The sequence below is a fragment of the Hipposideros armiger genome, unplaced genomic scaffold, assembly GCF_001890085.2.
Source record: "Hipposideros armiger isolate ML-2016 unplaced genomic scaffold, ASM189008v1 scaffold_15, whole genome shotgun sequence".
Classification (NCBI taxonomy): Eukaryota; Metazoa; Chordata; class Mammalia; order Chiroptera; family Hipposideridae; genus Hipposideros; species Hipposideros armiger.
Genome location: NW_017731365.1, coordinates 5,855,451 through 5,876,713, shown reverse-complemented (window position 1 = coordinate 5,876,713; position 21,263 = coordinate 5,855,451). Strand labels below are relative to the sequence as shown.

At 38.0% G+C, this 21,263-nt stretch overlaps 1 protein-coding gene across 1 annotated transcript in view; it reads left to right on the top strand.

Moving 5' to 3' along the window:
• Nucleotides 1–3,553: 3,553 nt before the first annotated feature.
• ANXA7 (annexin A7) overlaps nt 3,554–21,263 on the top strand; it is a 38,330-nt gene continuing 20,620 nt past the window's right edge. The window contains exons 1-9 of the mRNA XM_019624674.1: nt 3,554–3,683; nt 3,778–3,832; nt 5,525–5,729; nt 8,827–8,937; nt 9,708–9,772; nt 10,187–10,252; nt 13,721–13,823; nt 14,041–14,133; nt 21,155–21,262. Of these exons, the coding sequence (XP_019480219.1) occupies nt 3,779–3,832; nt 5,525–5,729; nt 8,827–8,937; nt 9,708–9,772; nt 10,187–10,252; nt 13,721–13,823; nt 14,041–14,133; nt 21,155–21,262 (805 nt within the window). The 5' untranslated portion in view covers nt 3,554–3,683; nt 3,778. The remainder of the gene's footprint in view (nt 3,684–3,777; nt 3,833–5,524; nt 5,730–8,826; nt 8,938–9,707; nt 9,773–10,186; nt 10,253–13,720; nt 13,824–14,040; nt 14,134–21,154; nt 21,263) is intronic.

Here is a 21,263-nt window from a genome sequence, read left to right as displayed (position 1 = left end):
CCATCTTAGCTGCAGAGGGCAGTGTCACTGGCCCTCATGTGGGATTCAAACCGGGGCCCTGCTGCTCAGAGCTGGTGTCCCAAGCCAGTTCTTAACCAATGTGCCACTCAGCCGGCCCTTGACTATATTCTTTATGCTACACCCTACATCCCCGTGACTACTGTGTAACAATCCATTTGTTCCTAATCTCTTCCCCTTTTTTACACCACTCCCCGTCCTGCTCCTGTCTGGCAACCATCAAAATGTTCTTTGTATCTCTGAGTTTGTTTCTGTTTTGTTTGTGGATTTTATTCTTTAGAGTCCACATATAGGCGGAATCACATTGCATCTGTCTTACTCTGTCTGATATACTCCACTCAGCACCATACCCTCCAGGTTCTTCCATGCTTTCACAGATGGCAAGAACCCATTCCCATCCATGGTCGAGCAATATCCTATGTATATATATACCACTTGCTCTTTATTCATCCATCACTAGACACCCAGGCTGCCTCCACACCTTGGCCATTGTAAATAATGCTGCAATGAACAATATGGATGCACATGTCTCCTTGAAGTAGTGTTTTCGGTTTCTTTGGATAAAACCCAGAAGTGGGATTATTGGGACCGTCTTTGTTTCTTATTATAGCCTTTGTTTTAAAGTCTGTTTTGTCTGGTATAAGTATTACTATGCCAGCTTTTTGTTTTGTTTTGATTTTTATGAAATATCTTATTCCATCTCTTTACTTTCAGTCTGTGTGTATCTTCCAGTCTGAAGTGAGTCTCATGTAGTCAGCATATATAAGGGTCTTGTTTTCTTATCCATTCAGCCACCCTATCTTTTTTTTTTTAATTTTATTTGGGAATTGGGAAAGGGGAACAGTGTTGGGGAATTGGGGAAGGGGACCAGCCAAGTTATTGTTTTTCAATCTTCGTTGTGGAGGGTGCCAGTCGCCATCTGGCTTCCCGTCAGCAGCTAGTGGTCTCTAAGCTCAAGGTGCTGTGTTCAATCTTAGTTGTGGGTGGGCGTAGCCACCATCCCATGTGGGAGTCGAACCAGCAGCCCTGTTGTTAAGAGCGCACGCTCTATCCACCAAGCCACCCGGGCGGTAGCTAAGCTCAGGGTGCCAAGTTCAGTCTTAGTTGCAGGTGGGCGTGTACCACCATCGAACAGGCAATCTTGTTGTTACACCAGCTGAGCCATCCTGCCACCTGTTGGCAGCTCAATGGCAGCTCAGCTCGGTCATGGCATCACTGGCCCATGTGGAAATCGAACTGGTGGCCCCGTTGCTCAGAGCCTGCACTCTTTTTTTTTTTTTTAATTGGGGAATTGGGGGGAGGGGAACAGCGTTGGGGAATCGGGGAAGGGGAACAGACAGGTAGACAATTGCTATTTCTGTTCTTCAGTCTAGCTGTGGAGGACTTCGCTTCACTGGCCCATGTTGGTATGATCATTGTGCTCTTCCCGAATGAGGCAAATGGGTCGGCCGCTCATAGCTGCTCCCGGCAGCTCATACTGGCTGCCAGCCGCTCACGCTGGCTGCCAGCCACTCATGTAGCTCATGGCAGCCCGCTGCAGCCTACCCCATTGCCGGTGACTCACAGCAGCCCAGCTCCAGGTTGAGCTGTTGTTCATTGACTTAGCTGTAGAGGGTGAGTGTCACTAGCCCTCAATGTGGGATCCGAACCGCAGCCCTGCTGCTCAGAGCTGGCGCTGCCAAGCGAGCTCTTAACCAGCTGAGCCACTCAGCAGGCCGTTTATTGAGTATTCTTGCCAACAAAAGTAACCTGAATCTCATCAAGCTTATAGATCTGACTACTAATTTATAGGAAATAACTGTTAAAGAATTTATGGAAATTCAGTCATTTATGGAGATTCTAGATTGTGGGAGATTTCAGGACAAACTGCAAGGATTCTTCAACAAATAAACCACAAGAAGAGGGGAGGCTTATAGGCTAAAAGAGACTTAAGAGACATATGAAAAAAAATTTTTTTTAATGAACAAATTTTTAAGGTACAGTATTTGAGTGAATGTGGTTTAAAAGTCCTTGTCTTTTTACAGATAATATATTGAAGTACTTATAAGTAAAGCAATACGATATCTGGTTATTTGCTTTAAGGTAATCCAGGGAAGGATGGTCGTTGGGATACACATGAAATATGATTAACCATGACTTGATAATTGAAACTAAACATGAAGGTTATATGGACATTCATTGTATTAGGTTGAATCACAAGACTTGTTTTGCATGTTAAGACCAGTTGAGTTTTAGTAATGTCATATAGTTCATCCTAATACTGTTCTCTCTACTTTTAAATGTTTGAAATTTTCTATAATAAACAAGCACAAAATAAAAAAAAAAAAACAATCGAGGGCCGGCCGAGTGGCTCAGTTGGTTAAGAGCTCGCTCAAGAGTGAGAGCTCTGAGCAACAGCAGTTCGATGCCCACCCGAGCTGAGCTGACGCTGAGCTGCCAACAGGTGGCAGGATGGCTCAGCTAAAAAAAATCTAAAAGATAAAAAAATAAATAAATAAAAAATAACAATAAAAATATTTAAAAGACAATTGTAAATTTTAACACTGACACATTGATGTTGTTATGGTTATATTTTTAAAGCGGCCCCGTTAATTTTTTAAAAAGTTATGTTTTAATATACTGAAGTATATATAGGTTAAAATGATAGAATATCTGGGGTTTGCTTCAGAACATTCCAGTGGAGTGGTGGGAGTGAGTGCGAGTATTGAAAAAACAAGATTAACCGTGAATTGGTAATTGCAGCTGGGTGATGAGTCTGTGGTGTTTCTTATGCTATTACCTTTACGTTTGAATAAGTTTGAAATTTTCCATTATCAAAAATTTATAAAAATTAAGCCAGGATTTAATCCAGGTGTGTGTGTCTACAGAATGTTAACTCTCAACCATTATGCCATTATTTCCTGTAATGTGGTTATATCACCATGTAACGTGATTTCTGTGGCATGTGGAAAGTATTTTAATATTTATATATTCATTTTAATATTACTTTCTCTTTGTGGCAAGAAAACTAGAGCAAGTTTCCCACTTAATGGAAGTGGTATAAAGCAAACTTTTAAAATAGGTTTAGGCCTTTTGAGCTTCCTTTGCTCGGCCTGCTCCAAGCTCTTTGGAGTGTACTTTCTCTTCTAATAATGGCCTTTGAGCCATTCTCTACTGTTCGGGCCCAATTCTGCTTCTTTGAAATGTATTTTTTCTTCTAATAAACTGTCCTTTTCTGCAACTTTAAAAAAATAATAGGTTTAAGTGAAAAATTAATTGGCTTAAAGAAAAATATTCCATAAATAATAGTACCGGTAGTACTCACATATGAAATAAATTGTATGGTATGAGGGGCAGCTGAGTGGCTCAGTTGGTTAGAGTGCGTGCTCTGAACAACAAAGTTGCTGGTTTGATTCCCACATGGGCCAGTGAGCTGCGCCCTCTGCAACTAGATTGAAGGACAACGACTTGACTTGGAGCTGATGGGTCCCGGAAAAACACAGTTACCCAATTAAAAAAAAAAATTTTTTTTTTAATTGTATGGTATGAGGAGAATGAAGTTGGAACATTTACTATGCTATACGGACTCCATTGGTACGAATGGTGAAATGAAGAAGCATTTTATAAGCTTTGCATTTGCCCCTAATATCCACATTTGAATGCCAGTCAGACTCTTTTGAAATAAGGTAACTTTTGTATAAAACCCTATGACAATAGTTATTTCCACAGGCCTTAACCCATATAAGAAATTAAAGATAACATTTTTTATTGTTGTTACAGAATGTCATATCCAGGCTATCCCCCCACCGGCTACCCACCTTTCCCTGGATATCCTGTGAGTATTGCAACTTATAATACTAAAAGAGCTTATATCCTTGGAACAGGTGATACATAGGACTAGCCCATGACAGATCTTGTAGATATGCTAGAGCAGGGGTTATAAACTGAATAGAATGAGTGAAGGTGGGTGTTGTGGAAGACCTAGGGGGCACTTGCTTCACCTATGGAAAGCTAGTAGCTACTCAGCTTTAGCCTGATGTGGCCACACAGGGAGGCAGACCCAAAGCTGCTAGATACTCCATTTCTTTACATAAAGGGAGAAAACTGGATTTTATATTAAATTGCCCTGATTTTTAAAATTGGGGAATTGATTTTTTTAAATGTTAAATGCTATATGAGTCAATAAAAATGTAAGCTGTGTTCATCCCATGAGTTACTGGTTTTTAACCTTTGCGTTAGAACGTTTAAAATAATTAAGAAGGGCTTGACTCAGAGATAACAAATTGCAATGGATTAGAGGGCCCTGAATTTGTAGTTCTGAGACTTGTAATATTTGGAGCACATTTTACAAATGTGCCACCAAGTTCTCCCTTGTTGATGCCTGTACTACTCTGAGGGCTAAAGTCATAGCTGAGGCATAGGTGAGAATCATGCATTTCAATTTTATACTCATAAGTATATGAAGGGCTTCTTTCTAACTGAGAATAGAAAGAGGGGCCTACAGATTAATGATAATGTGTGTATCCTTATGTAAAGTGAATATAGCTCTTCTGAATTTACCATAGGAGAGATGAGAATTATGAATATTTTCCAGGTACCTATGTTCTAAACTAGACTCTGGCAACCATTTCAGTCAGTATAGGCTAATTGCTGAAACAGATAACCCAAATATCCCAATGACTGAACACAAAAACTCATTTCTTTAGTCTCCTGGGAGTCAGTGGGGGTGGGGTTGGCGTGTAGTCTTTCAGGTTCTCAGGTCCCTTCCAGGTATTAGCTATACCATCCTCTAGTGCCTTGGAGCCCTCCCCTGGGTCCTCTGCTTACAGCTGGCAGATGAAGGGGAAAAGAGAGGAAGAGAGAGCGTAGAAGACTAGGCAGGAGGTTTTCAGGGGCCAGGTTGGAAGTGGTGTATATTATTCTGTCCACATTTTTTTCACCAGTATTCAGTCATAGGGTCCCACATAACTGCAAGGGGCGCTAGGAAATGTAGTCTAGCTTTGTGGCCGGGGAGAAAGTTTAGTGGACACTTAACAATCTCTGCTACACTTAGACATTGTCTAGTCTGAACCGATGTCCAAAATTTCACACCCCATGTGTGACCCAGATCACCTTTTTTTCTATTATGCAACAGGTCCAGGTTTTGCAAGAGAGCCATGAATTCCTTACTTTAGGTTGGAGAAGTAGATCTTTCTCATATTTTAGGTGCTAGGAAATTAAAGGAATTAATGAGCATTTTTAATTCTTCCTGAAGGTTTGGAAAGAGTGTGGGTCTTACTCCCATATAGAGAAACAGACCCATCTTGCCTGACACAGGTAGAATTAAATGTAACTGAGTTCTGAAAAACAAGTGTCCTCACAAATGTAGTATACTGACAAACTAGTATAAGATATACCAGGACTCCTAATGGGGCTTTCAATATGTAAAAGAACAAGCTGGACCTTAACATTGATCTGTTTTCCTTTTTTTAGATGGGTCATATTTTTCTATGTTCGCATTCATTTGAAATTTTTTCTGGTTTTTCAGCCTGCGGGTCAGGAGTCCTCTTTTCCTCCTCCGGGTCAGTATCCTTATCCTACTGGCTTCCCTCCAATGGGAGGAGGTGCCTACCCAGCAGCACCAAGCGGTGGTTACCCAGGAGCTGGAGGCTACCCTGCCCCTGGCGGTTATCCAGCCCCAGGAGGCTATCCTGGTGCCCCACAGCCAGGGGCAGCTCCATCCTACCCTGGAGGTGAGTTATGGGTCATGGAATTCCTGATGATTTGGGGTTGCTACAGCACTTTTTCCTTCTCTACTTTATCCTCTTTATTCCTGATTGTTTTGTATGAGGTCAGCGTAACTCTTAGCCTAATTTCTTTTTTTTTTTTTAGCTGAGCCATCCTGCCACCTGTTGGCAGCTCAGCTCGGGCCGGGCATCGAACTGCTGTTGCTCAGAGCTCATACTCTTGAGCGAGCTCTTAACCAACTGAGCCACTCGGCCGGCCCCTTAGCCTACTTTCTACCTTAGACGAGGACATAGCTGGTGAGATAGAGGGATAAAGGTTGTCAGGGGCCCAAAAACTGGGAACAATCTCAAAAATTCTGTTGTGAAAGGAATTGGAAGAAATATGATAATGAAGGACCAATATATAACAATTTGATTATTTGTTATCTTAAGAAGTGATTAAGGCATTTCAATTAGCATGATTATGATAGGATAGCTTTGTCTAAAGGTTAAAAAGAAAACTTAGCACTTGTGTACTGTAAGTTAGTAAGGCAGATAATTGAAGTAAAATTTTTAAATTTGTTTCAATGGGGAAGGAGTTGGTAAGAATTTGAATTTAGATAAATGAATTTAGTAAAGTAGCAGGATACAATATTAATATACAGAAATCAGTTGCATTTTTTTTTTAAGATTTTTATTGGGGAATTGGGGGGATGGGAACAGACAAGTTGCTGTCATTTTTGTTCTTCAGTCTAGTTGTGGAGGACGCCGCTTCACTGGCCCAAGTTGGCACCATCATTGCACTCTTCCCGGGTGAGGCAGATCAGTCGCCGGCTTCTGGACAGCCGCTCACTGCGGCTGCTGGCCACTCACGCTGGCTGCTGGCTACACACGGTAGCCCATGGCAACCCACTGCCACAGGGGCTGCAGCCTACGCTGTCGCCGGCGACTCATGGCAGCCCAGCTCCAGGTCGAGCTGTTGTTCAGCATCTTAGCTGTAGAGGGCAGTGTCACTGGCCCTCATATGTGGGATCCAAACCGGGGCCCTCTGGCGCCCCAAGCCAGTTCTTACCATCGTGCCACTCGGCCGGCCCCAGTTGCATTTTTATACACTAATAACGAACTATCAGAAAGAGAAATTAAGAAAAAACCCCCATTACAATTGCATCAAAAAAAAAATACTTAGGAATAAATTTAACCAAAGAAATAAAAGACCTGTACTCAGAAAATTATGACATTGAAAAGAGAAATTAAAGAAGATACAAATAAATGGAAACATACCATGCTCATGGATAGGAAGAATTAATATAGTTAAAAATGTCCATACTGTCCAAAGCAATATATAGATTCAACACAATGCCTATCAAAATACCAATGGCATTTTTCACAGAACTTGAACAAATAATCCTGTAATTTATATGGAACCATGAAAGACCCCGAATAGCCATGGCAATTCTGAGAAGAACAAAGCTGGAGGTATCACATTACCTGATACCAAATTATAATACAAGTCTATAGTAATCAAAACACCATGGTTTTGACATAAAAAGAGGCACATAGATCAATGGAACAGAATAGAGAGCCCCAAAACAAATCCATGCTTATATGGTCATTTAATGACAAAGGAAGCAAGAATTTACATTGGGGTAAAGACAGTCTATTTAATAAACAATGCTAGGAAAACTGGACAATACATGCAAAAAATTAAACTGGACCACCTTCTTAACGCCATATACAATAGTAAACTCAATGGATTAAAGATTTAAATGTAAGACCTGAAACCATAAAACTCCTAGAAGAAAACATAGGCAGTAGACTCTCCGACATAGCTCTTAGTAAAATTTTTTCTGATATATCTCCTCAGGAAAGGGAAACAAAAGAAAAAAATAAACAAATGGGACTAGATGAAACTGAAAGGTTTTTACATAGCAAAGGAAACCATCAACAAAACGAAAAGACATCCTACTAAATGGAAGAAGATATTCGCCAATGATACATCCCATAAGGGGTTAATATCCAAATTTATAAAGAACTCATATAACTCAAAACAAAAAAACAAATAATCCAATACAAAAATGGGCAGAGGACCTGAACAGACATTTCTCCAAAGGACATACACATGGTCAATAGACATGAAAAGATGTTCAATGTAACTAGTCATCAGAGAAATGCAAATAAAAACCACAATAAGATACCACCTCCTGTCAGAATGACGATCGTTAATAAATCAACAAACAAATGTTGGCGAGGATGTGGAGAAAAGAGAACCCTCCTGCACTGTTGGTGGGATTGCAAATTGGTGCAGCCACTATTGTAAACACTATGGAGCCTCCTCAGAAAATTAAAAAGAACTACCTCATGAATGAGCAGTTCCACTACTGGGTATTTATCTAAAGAAATTCAAAACACTAATTCAAAAAATATATATGCACTTCTATGTTTACCACAGTGCTATTCACAATAGCCAAGATACGGAAAGAACCGAAATGCCCATCAATAGATAACTGAATAAAAAAATTGTGGTACATTTATACAATGTAGAAATACTCTGCCATAAAAAAGAATGAAATCTTACCATTTGCAACAAGATGGATGGACCTAGAGGACATTTTGCTAAGTGAAATAAGTCAGACTGAGAAAGACAAATACCATATGATCTCACTTACATGTGGAATCTAAAGAACAGAACAAACGAGCAAACAAAACAGAAATAGGCTTATAGATACAGAGAACAAACTGATGGTTGCTAGATGGGAGGGGATTGGGAAGATGGGGGAGAAGGTGAAGGGATTAGGAAGTACAAATTGGTAGTCTCAAAATAGTCACAGGGATGTGAAATACAGTATGGGGAATATAATCAATAATGTTGTAAAGACTCTGTATGGTGTCAGATGGGTGCTGGACTTACCAGGGGGATCACTTCATGGATTATATAAATGCCTAATCACTGCTGCACACCTAAAACTAATACTAAAAAAAAAAATAAAAGAAGTTGAATTAATAGTATACATAGTAGAAAGCATTAATAGTATATTTTTTTTCACTGTTAAAAGTAGATATTTTTCTAAAGTTTTCTCTTCAATCGCGAGAACTGTCACTGGAGTTAATTTATTCTTTTCTCTAGTTCCTCCAGGCCAAGGGTTTGGAGCCCCACCAGGTGGAGCAGGCTTTTCTGGCTATCCACAGCCACCCTCACAGTCTTATGGAGGTGGCCCAGCACAGGTCCCACTACCTGGTATGTACCAGCTGTCTAGAGAAAACAATAGCATTATATTTTGAATTTTTCAGTTGCCACTGAGAGAACTTAGTTTATGTTTGGGATAGTTGTTAGTAAATATTTATGCTAAGTACTCCTATACATAGTTTTAAATATGTGATTTCATGAAATGTATTAATTTGATGAAAAAGTTTAATCAGTAAGATCAAAATAAGGACCCACTTTTTGATTAAAAAAATAATGTCCCAAAGTCAGAAAAGCAAAACCTTCAGGAACTTCTCAGCTCGCTGTTATATCACAAATGAAACAACCCCCAGAGCTATGTCCTGACATCCTGATTTCCAGATAGAATCAGAATTTAATCTGGTTCAAGAGTTAAAAAAAAAAAAACTATCATAAAGTATAGCATAAGGATTATAGTCAATAATATTGTAATAACTATGTATGATGTCAGATGGGTACTAGATTGATCACTTTGTAAGTTATATAAATGTCTAATCACTATGTTGTACACCTGAAACTAATATAATATTGTATATCAATTGTAATTCAAAAATAAAACAATTATTAAAAAGTATTAGTTAGGATATTAAGTGGGACGTGGAACATTTTAACAGGTTCTTATAACCAAAATTGGTTTTAGATTCAGTAAATTATAATATTAAAAAAGTTACCCTAGTGAATAACATAGTGTGAATGTTTTTAATATGTTTCCATGTTCATAATAATGCTGTTTTCAAAAATTAAATTATGTAACACCTGTTTGCTGTATATTTTTTAACATGTAGGTGGCTTTCCTGGAGGACAGATGCCTTCTCAGTATCCTGGAGGACAAGCTCCTTACTCTAGTCAGGTATTTTTGCTCCCATCTTTTAAATTTAGTCTGGGTAACTGAATACTGCCAAAGAAGGGCACCACTCATTTGCCAACATTAGAGCTTTCTGTGAAGCAGAGGAGATGGTCTATGACATCTCTTAAGGCTTTAATCTTTGCTTCTGATAGACTCCATGCTCTCTCTGGTCCATCTGCTTTAAGTAGAGTCCTGATGACTTTGATAAGACAAGCATAGGTCCCTTCTCACAGGTGATGATACTCATAACTTTTTCATAGAGATTCACTTGGGCTCTTAGCATGGGTTTTAGTTCTTTTTCCTCTTCCCTCGCTGGCAGTTACAACCATGAACTTGGGTGAGTGGTATTTTTGGTGGTGTTTTATGAAGTGTTTTGTTTTCCATTTTTACCTTTGTAACTTTCCACTCTTCTTTCAGATCAATACAGAATCTTTTCCTTCCTATCCTGTTTTCTCTCCTGTTTCTTTGGAGTATAGCAGTGAAGTGAGTAAGGTTTTCTAATGTTCACTAAAAACTAGATACCCTACATGTGCCTTCGTTTGTTTCCGATTTCTTGTGTATTTGTCTCTCACCACTTCCTAAGGGCTCAACTGTATCTGTTTTATCTTTACGTGCTTGGAAGGGCTTTAAACATGGCAGCCAATTAATGTCTGTTGAATAGATTTCCCAGTAGCCCCAGAAGGTCTCCCATATATCAAATCTTTGTCCCATCTCTGTATAGCTCCTTGTTTTAATATTAAGTTTTATTTTTTAATTGCCATGTTAATTTTTTATATCCTATCCAAATTACTAGGAACATAAACAGTATACTTTTATGCTTAATTTTATCTTGATATTCTCATTTATTTCCATAATAAATGCGAGTGGCTGAGGTGGGAGAAGGATTACAGTACTGGAATAGAAATACCTTAGCCATTTCCTGATTTGAGAAATTTGAGCTTCACAGAGATTAAGAAACTTGTCCATGGCCACACAGCTAGTGAAAGACAAAGCTGAGACTAGATTCTAGCTCTTCTGACTCCCAGACCAATGGTCTCTCTGCTGGTTTGCTGACGTAGCAAATGATATTCCTCTGAAGCACATAGTAAATTGCTTTGAAGCCGTTTTTTTACTGTTGAAGTTGATTGTTAGTCATATTATAAATCTGTAGCTATTTTAATCATTTGCTATGAGAATTTTGATTTTATTTTAGTTGAAACCTGCATATAATTTGAGACATCATTTTATGACTCAATATAAAAGATTTTAAAACATAAAACACTAAAAGGAAAACACATGCATATGCAACTTATTTTGATGCTACAATTACCACTGTAAGATAGAAGTAAAACCAGTAGGTGGAAGTTAACAGAGTGGTAGGTTTTGCAAGAGCTTCTAAAGGGAAGTACAATAGGCTACCTTGCGAGGGGTGAGCTCCCTGTCAACTGAAAAATCTTATAGAGGCTCGGGTGTGTGTGTGTGTGTGTGTGTGTGTCTGTGTCTGTGTCTGTCTGTCTGTGTCTGTGTCTGTGTGTAAAGATGTAAAGAAAACTTCTGTCTTTGTTGGGCACTTGAGCCAGCTGACCTCTCCTGATTGACCCAATTCTAATATGGCAGTTTTTCAAAATTTTATACTTGAATATTTGCTACAAGTAGAAGAATTTTAGTTTTCCTTAAAACCACTATACAAGCATTTATTATAGTTCTCTGCTTACATTCCTCGCTTAGAAACTAGTGAAGGGCTGGTTGGTAAAGCTTACTGGTAGAAGAAAATGCTGGTGTAAGATGTAGATGAGTGGGAGGAATTATTGACCATAAAAATGCTTGTGGAATGATGGTCTGCTCCCTTTCTCTATTTATTTTACCCCCACAGATGTTGGCAGATTGCTGTATTCAATGGGTGTAACTCCAAATGCAGTTTCAGTTGCCTAAAAAACAATTGAATCATAGTATTTTTTATTTTTTATTTTATTGGGGACCAGCCATGGTCATTGGTTACACACTGCTTTCATGCTACAATGGCATAGTTGACTTTTTTAGGGAGGGCGCAGCTCACAGTGGCCCATGTGGGGATTAAACCGGCAATCTTGGTGTCATCAGCACCATGCTCTAACCAACTGAGTTAACCAGTCACCCCCATTGTATATTTTTAAATGATGTTGATTGCATGTTTAAACGATATTTTAGAAATATTGGGTTAAATAAAATATATTATTAAAGTTTTAAAAAATGTTGTAGGGATATCATCGTGCTTCATTTCATCCCTCTTAAGCCTTGATTTGACTATTTTAAGAAAAGTATTGAATTGTTTCATAGCTTTGCATTTTAAATTTTTTTTAACTTTTAATTTTGAAATAACTTCAGACTTACAAAAAAAATTGTAAAAAAAATACATAGAATTTCTGTTTACCCTTTACTCAGATTCTCCAGATGTTAACTTCTTACATTAACACAACGCAATGATCAAGATCAGAAAATTACATTCATGTAATACTATTATCCAATTTTATCCAGTCTTCACCAGTTGTCCCTGTAATGCCCTCTTCTGGTTCAGGATCAAATCAAGGATGAAATATTGCATTTATTGTCCTGTCTCTTAAATTTCCTTTAGTGTGAAACAATCTTTAGTCTTTGTTGTTCATGACCATGACGCTTGCAAAGAGTGTTACCAGTTATTTTGTAAACCATTCCTTAATTTGGGTTTGTCTGATATTTCCTCATGCTTAAATTCAAGTTATGTCATTTGGGCAGGGATACCACAGAAATGATGTTGCATCCTCAGTGCATCATATCAGGAGGCACTTATTGTTGACTTATTCTATTACTGGTGATAATTAATTTCAATCATTTGTTTAAGATGGTGTAACATTATAAACTAGGGAAGGTTTTCATTTATAACATTATAAACTATGCAAGTGGCTTGGTTCTCATCATGCTTTACACACTAATTTTTAACATCTATTGATAATTCTTGCCTGAAACAATTATTACTGTGACATTTGTCCTATGACGATTTAAAAAAATATCCTCATAGATTTTTATTTTAAATATATAGCCCCTATTTTGCTTTCTGGTTTATTTCCTTATAAAATCTATGAAGAATATTGTACCTCCTGGAATCTCTAATCACCACTTTCATTTTGTGCTTTTCTTAATATAAAATGTTCTATTTCATGTCTAATAATCAGGGCCCATAGAGGAAATGAAGAGATATTACCAAAATTATATTTCTTGTTCAAAACCTTGTTGGGCAACTCATGTTCTACTTTACTAAAGGCATTATTATACTTTTGTCTTTAAATTAAACACTGTTGCTCATCTACTATTCAGGTCTCATCTCTTTTTTCACCTCTTATTCTACCAAGAAGGAATTCCAACTGGAATTTGAAAGTCCTCAATGTTCTCCGAACTGTGAGATTCAAGGACTTACGTAGCCTCTGCTTATTCTTGGTCCTTTGCATCATCTTCCATGCCTCTCCCTCCCTCTAAACCTTATATACCAAGGAATTCCAAGGAATACCAAGTGGGATTCAAGGCATAGGAAGGTTGTGACTAATTTCACAAGTCTGATTATCTTGTCTCCTGAAAGTTTGGTGTCTGGCTATCTTTTGGCAACAGGAGGATAGGTCTTTCCCATCTGGTCCAGAGTGAGCCCTGATAGTAAAATGCTCATATCCTTGTCTTAAAACTCAAACACTGGCCTCTTTGCCTAAGAATGTTGACTGGGGGAAGTCTTGAGTTGTCATCTTGTCAGCAGACATCCTGACTTGGATTTTTTCTTTTTAATTTGTATTTCTTTTGTTAAAGACATTGAACATTTTTTCATTTTATTTCTTTTTTTCCCAGTTTTTTGAGATAAAATTGACATATAACATTTAGTTTTAGGTGTATAACATGATGACTTGGTGTATGTATTTAGTGTGAAATGATTACCACAATAACTGACTTGGATTTTATGCCTCTTGTTTTCAGCCTGCTGCGATGACTCAGGGAACTCAAGGAACAATCCGACCAGCTGCCAACTTTGATGCTATGAGAGATGCAGAAATTCTTCGTAAAGCAATGAAGGGTTTTGGTAAGGAAAACAGAATTTTGTCTTATTTATAATAAGTTCAAGTTATTGAATCTAAAGTAAAAATAAACTTTAGACCATAAACCAAGTTTATATGTCAGCCTGTGTGCACATACCTCAATTGACTCTGGCACCAGGCACTTTGTAAGCATCTAAGAATTGTCTTCAAGGAGCACCCAGCACAGACTTATCCTTACTTAAACATGTATGGTTCTTTCAGGGACAGACGAACAGGCAATTGTGGATGTTGTGGCCAACCGTTCCAACGATCAAAGGCAAAAAATTAAAACAGCCTTTAAGACCATGTATGGCAAGGNAGATTGATCTTGTCCAAATAAAACAGATCTTCACTCAGATGTACCAGAAGACCCTGGGCACAATGATTGCAAGTGACACGAGTGGAGATTACCGAAGGCTTCTTCTGGCCATCGTGGGCCAGTAGGAGAGATTTTTTAAATGAACAAAGCTGTTCAAAGCTTACCCTTCAAAGCAGTGACTGACCTGCATGCAGCAATATCAACCATCACTAACCAAAAGAGCTTATTCTTAGGGACTGTGTCAGGGTATTGTGCTTGGTTTGCACATGTGGTTATTGCCTTAATTCCAATGTTATTTTTCCTCTGTATTCAATCAATGTCAAGCCATATCATAACGATGTAGTAATAATGCAATGTTTGTAAAGCATAATTTTCTCACTGCTCTTATCCTAATCGGGATACCAAATTGAATAAAAATCACAACAATCTCAAATTCTGTGTAATAATATTGAATTTTAAAAAAAGGTTGCTGAAAACTCTGCCTTTCACAGTCCTACTAGGTCCATTGGATGATTATAGTTGGTGGTATATCAAAACTGTATTACTTAAAAAAAAGAATTCAGCTCTTTTAACCTAGAAGAGTAATTGACATCTTATGTTACATAAATTGGTATTCTGTATTCATAAACACTAATCTTTCCATATAAAAAATAGATTAGTAGTATTGCCTATAGCAACTTTTCAAAAAGGGATTTGATGTTTATATGCATAAAATACATAGCGTACTTTTATGTTTACTAACACCCCTTAAAGATCTTTATTTCTTATCTTTAAAATTAGTTGCAATTTATTCATGATTCCAGAAAGTGAAGTTTGACACATAAGAGGTGCTCAGTTAATGAGCAAATGACGCTTAAAGTATTTCCCTGGCAGAATGAATGCCAGCTCTTTGGAGAAGTAGTTCAGGAGCTCAGTGGTACAGCAGGGTGATTTAAAAGCACAGGTTTATTGAATAACTATGGTGTACACCTAACACTAATATAATATTGTATGTTAGCTGTATTTTAATAAAAGTCTTTTAAAAAAATACAGGTTTGTCCCCAATACTGAGCAATCATTTATTGATTATGTTGAACATTAGAATAGGTAGTCAGGAAAAATACAAAGGAAGGAAATTTATAATCTAGTGGGGGTTCTAAACAAAGAAATTGTAAATGTTAGATTATAAATTCTGCTGAGGATAAGAACCTTATTAGTTCTTTGTGCTAAGCTCTCTGGCACAAAGCAGATATTTAATATAGATTTGGTGAATGATTGTACTAAAAATTGAGGGAAAGAATAGTAAATATCAAGTATAATTTAATGCACATTTGTGTAAGTACCAAGGAGCATACAGGTGGTATAAGACACAACTTTACTCTTAGAGAGACTTCTTACGATTGTAATATGAGGCAAAAAGCAAGATACACGAGTAGAAGAATAATGGACTAAGATAGATGTAATTACTTTTAAAAGTTTCATTGAAAAAGTTCAGTTTTCATCTAGTTTTTGAAAAAGTAACAGTGATGGGATTTGGTAAAGATGAGAAAGGAGGGTAGGGTATTTAAAAAAAGGTACGAGCAATATATTTTTAACCTTTAAAAAACTTGAGATATAATTCATATACCATTCACCCTTTTAAGGTGTACAATTCAGTGGTTTTTAGAATAATTACAAGTTTGTACAACTATCAGCACAATAAATGTTTGAACATTTCATCACCCAAAAAGAAACCTTATACCCATTAGCAGTCACTACTCATGCCCCGTCCTCCTGCCCAGCCCCTGGCAGTCACTAATCTACTTCCTGTTTCTATGGATTTGACTATTTGGGACTTTTCATTAGAATGAAATGTAATATGTGGCCCTTTGTGGCTGGCTTCTTTCAATTAGCATACTGTTTTTAAGGTTCATCTGTGTTGTAGCATGAATCAATGCTTCATTCTTGTTTTATAGCTGAATAAGCCATTGTATGGATGTACATTTCATTTGTCCATCAATTGATGGGCATTTGGGTTGTTTTCACCTTTTGGCTATTATGAATAATGTTGTTAAAAGCATTCATGTAAAAATTTTTGTGTGGACACATTTTCAATTCTCTTGGCTATGGCATTAGGAATTTCAGGATTATATAATATCTTGATGCTTAACTTTTTGAGGATCTGCCAAACTATTTTCCAAAGCAGTGGCACCATTTTACAATCCTACCAGCCAATGAATGAGGTTTCCAATTTCTCCCAACACTATCACTGTTGATAGTAATAAAACTATATTAATATAGTAATAATAAATATATTAATATAGTAATAATATATAAATAAATAAATATATTATTAATAAAACTAAATCTGTTTGATTATAGCCTTCCTAGTGGATGTGAAAGTAGCTTCTCACTGTGGTTTTGATTTGCATTTCCCTAATCACTAATGAGCATATTTTCTTGTGCTGATTGACAATTGGCATATCTTTTTTTTTTTTTGGAAAAATGTCTATTCAAATACTTTGCCCATTTTTAAATTGGGTTGTCTTTATTGTTGCATTGTGAGGGTTATTTATATATTCTGGATAGTGGACCCTTATCAGATATGATTTTGTTGTGTATTCTTTTATGATATGATCAGTCATGTAGACCCTGAGAAGATTCATTTGATGTGAACCCTGAAAAGAAATTTATTTGCTGAGATAGACTCCCCATGGTCAACTGAGGGCCTACATTTTATGAATACTGAGTCTACAGCCATTTGCTGCAGGGACTCCTCTCGTACTCTGTACACTGGGAAGAACTCAGATTGAATTCTCAGTTTAGCTTCCCGTTCTATGCCCTGCCTGTTTACACAATCTGAGTCAATAACTTAGGAAAACCGTAGTTCCATTTTTTTTTCCTACCAATGGACTGAGACCTGCCCCATTCAATCAAAACTGCACAATTTGGATACCTCATTTACATAAAACAGACCTAATTGAAAACCTGGGTGGGACATTTCCCTATAAAAGGCGGCCTTCCCTTTGTCTTGGTGAAACACAATTTAGGTTGCTACTTGAATCTGTGTCTCCAGGCTGCACATCCTTTTGCTCAAATAAATGCTTTTTTATTCTTTACTACAGTCTAAAATTAATTTCGGTTTACAGTGAGATGTGGCTACAAAAGGAGACATAGTAGAGGCTCAGGAAAAAATTCATTCTCAAATGTCCTAGAGACAGGAGGCAACACACACACAGGACAACATGGAAAAGACACCAGGGTGGTCCAGAGGCAGAAGACAGGAGGCTGGGGGCAGTACTTAAGCCATGACCTTTATTGGGGTTTCTGAGGGAAAAGCAAGGAAGGGCAGAGTAAGCAGTTTGGTTTGGCTACTTTGAATAATTTGGAGTGGCCTTTAATTCCTGGTACCTGTCTGTAGGGTCTTTAAGGCAGAAAAATATTGCTTAGTGGTGTGCAGGGCCAATTACAGGAGGTATGGCTCTGGGTTGTCAGTTCATATATCAAAAGAATGCTCCTGGCTGGGCCTTTTGCTATCTCTAATAATTGGCTACTCGGGCAGTCTCTCCCAGCCAGAAAGGTTTCTTAAGATGTAAAAACAACATACAATACATTACCATATTTCCCCATGTATAAGACGCTCCCATGTATAAGATGCACCTTAATTTTGGGGCCCGAAATTTGAAAAAAATATATATTACATATAGTTATTGAACTCATTTTATCATAAAATTCATACAACTCCTCATCACTGTCAAAACTCCCAACCATTAGCTTGTCCTCATCTGTGTCTGATGACGAATCACTGTCTTCATATATNGACAGACGAACAGGCAATTGTGGATGTTGTGGCCAACCGTTCCAACGATCAAAGGCAAAAAATTAAAACAGCCTTTAAGACCATGTATGGCAAGGTATCTTTTTTTTTCTTTTTCTTGAGTGAGCATGAACGGTGGTGACCCGTAGACCCTGCATTTGTGTCAGGTTGGATACTGTCTTATTAGTACTGGTGGAACAAAGTAGACACAGCTACATTCCAGAGACCCCAGGAGTGGTGTATTCATTAATTTTTTCTCTTAAAAGCTTTTCTAATTCTAGAGTAGTGCTTGATCTCATGGTCATACCTTAGACTATGTCTGGTGTGTGATAGATGCTCAGTAGAAAGATTGTGACCACAATCATGATCAACAGCTTGGTTCTTAGTCTCCTAATACTGGGATTCAAGGAGTTCTTAATTCATTCCCTGCTTATTCTTGGCCCTTGGCATCATCTCTCACTCCTCTCCCTTCCGCTAAATATAGCCTATATTTACGATTATACGGAACTTCTTGCCATTCCCTGAACGTACCACGATTGTTTATACTTCTGTGCTTGGTATATGTTATTCTTTTGGTCTGGAAAACCTTTTCTTTCTTTTCTGCATGGCAAACAACTTCTCCAGGACTTGGTTTAAATTAGCTATGCTGTGAAGTTTCTCTCATTGCTCTGGGCAGAATTTACCTGCTGCTTCCACTGTGGTCCTGTAGCACTTTGTAAAACCTCTGCTATAACTATCTCACTGTCCACCCTCCAAAACTGTGAGCGCCCCTCAGGCAAACCATGTCATATTCATCTTTGTATTTGTAGCACTCAGTACAGAACAATAACAAATATGCACTTAGTAAATGTTTGTTTAATGGATGATCTGTGACTAACTAAACCCAGCAAGATTCTATGGCAAAAAAGTGCCATTGCTTCTCAGCTAAAAAGGGAATACTGGGTAGCATTCATTCTCAGAATGGAAATGAGGGCCATCGCTTGGTCCCACCTTACCTATTCTACTCTGCCCAGCCCAGATCCACATCTTTAGCCTTTTTTTTTTTTTTAAGATTTTATTGGGGAATTGGGGGAGGGGACCAGCCAAGCTGTTCTTCAGTCTTTGTTGTGGAGGGTGCCAGTCGCCATCTGGCTTCCCGTCGGCAGCTCGTGGCCTCTGAGCTCAAGGTGCTGGGTTCAATCTTAGTTGCGGGTGGGCATAGCCACCATCCCATGCGGGAGTCGAACCAGCAGCCTTGTTGTTAAGAGCGCATGCTCTATCCACTGAGCCATCGGGGCGGCAGCTCAGCTCAAGGTGCTGATTTCAGTCTTAGTTGTGGGGGGAATAGCCCACCATCGAACAGGCAATCTTGTTGTTACACCAGCTGAGCCATCCTGCCACCAGTTGGCAGCTCAGCAATAGCTTGGCTTGGGCGCAGCATCACTGACCCATGTGGGAATCGAACCGGCGGCCCTGGTGCTGAGAGCTTGCACTCTTAAGCCAACTCTTAATCAACTGAGCCACTCAGCTAGCTCTCCACATCTTTAGTCTTAAAGCTGATTAAATGACACAAATTCTGTATTTCCTTAAGGGCTTAATGTCAGACTCACTTCTCTTACAAAAGTATATTCCATATTATGAATCTCTTTGGTTCATAGACAGTCTGTGCTATGCTGCCCTGAATTTTCTCATGTATCACTTTAGCATTAAAATTAAACACACAACCTATTTTCCTTATCCTCAGCCACCTTTTCTCTTAAATTCCTATTAATTAATAAAAATACTGTTCTTCTAGGCTGCCATGGGTTCTCTGATTCCTATTCTATATCAGTTGGTCAGTCAGTGAATATTTATTCAATGCCTACTTTATGCCAGGCACTGCTTTGTTCTAGCAACTGGTTATTGACTATGTCTTGTTGATCTCATCTGTTAAGGCTCTTTAAAAATGTGTCTTCTGTCTCCTTTCCACTTCCATTGCCACCACGGAAATCCAAGCCTTTATTACTTCTTACCTAAATATTCCAGTATCCAAATGTTCTCATCCATGGCCTCTTTGTCATCACAGTCCATTCTGCCTGCCATTGCTGCATTAATGCCATTTTCTTGTGTAAAAGTTGCCAGTGGCTCCTCCCAGCATGCAGAATCAAATTCACATTCTTCAGCTTGGTATTCAAGTTAATAATCCAAGCATATACTGTTATTTTGCTGTGTATAATGTGCTCCCGTGTATAATGCGCACCCAAACTTTTGGCCCAAACTTTCAGGGAAAAGTTTCAGGGAAACTTTCAGGGAAATGGAATTAGTACTACCCATGTATAATGCACATTCTTATTTTCCCTCACAAATTTGGGCAGGAAAGCATGCATTATACATGGCAAAATACGGCAATTACAACTTTTGTTTTACTTACCTGTGAAAACATTCCCTTCTAACAAGATTGGTTGTCTTATTATTGTCCCATTGAACAAGCTTTGCTCATTTTTGCCTCTGTACTAGTGATTCTCAACCTTAACTGATCAGTATAATCTCCTTTAGAACTTGAAAAGGCACACAGAATCTCTGAGTGTTCCTCCCCAACATTATTTATTTATTTGTTTATTGTTCAGAAAAATTCCACAGATGATTTTTATGCATAGCAAAGCCTGGGAACCACTTTTCTGTTCCTAGTTTGTATTATTCCTTTCTGCCTGAAATATCTTCCTTCTTTCTCTTTGCCTGCTAATTTTTATATTCTCTTTAAGAACTGGACTAAAAACTTTCTCTGCTTGCTGTAGCCCCCTTTAACTTGTTCTGTTTCAACTTTTTCTGTTATTTACTTCTGTGCTACTTACTCCTCTGGTGCTGGAGTACAGGCTGCCTTATGTTATCTCTTTCTAGATGTCTATTTTATCTTTCCAAATAAGAACACAATGATGAGTTCTACTTCCTCATAGACAAGTACAGTTTCTTATACTAATAAGTATCTGTTTATCATTTTGTTCACTGGAATTATTCTTTGTTTCATGTATCTCTTGTCTTTGTACTTGATATAGTGGTGGAACTACAGTAAGAGTTTATTATTGTGTTTATGGATAGAATGAATAAAATATATCTGCTTGAGTGTAACTAGCTTTAAATGTACCTATTTGTTAGCATATAATATTCAGATTTGAAATTTAGGTTTTCATAAAGCAATTCAATTCCTTTGTTCCGTATTTTCCTTTAAAAATTTAAGCAATAAAATTTGGAGAGCACATGTATTTAGTTTGTACTTGTAATTAAACAGGATTTAATCAAGGATCTCAAATCAGAGTTAAGTGGCAACATGGAAGAACTGATCCTTGCCCTGTTCATGCCAACTACGTATTATGATGCCTGGAGTTTACGGAATGC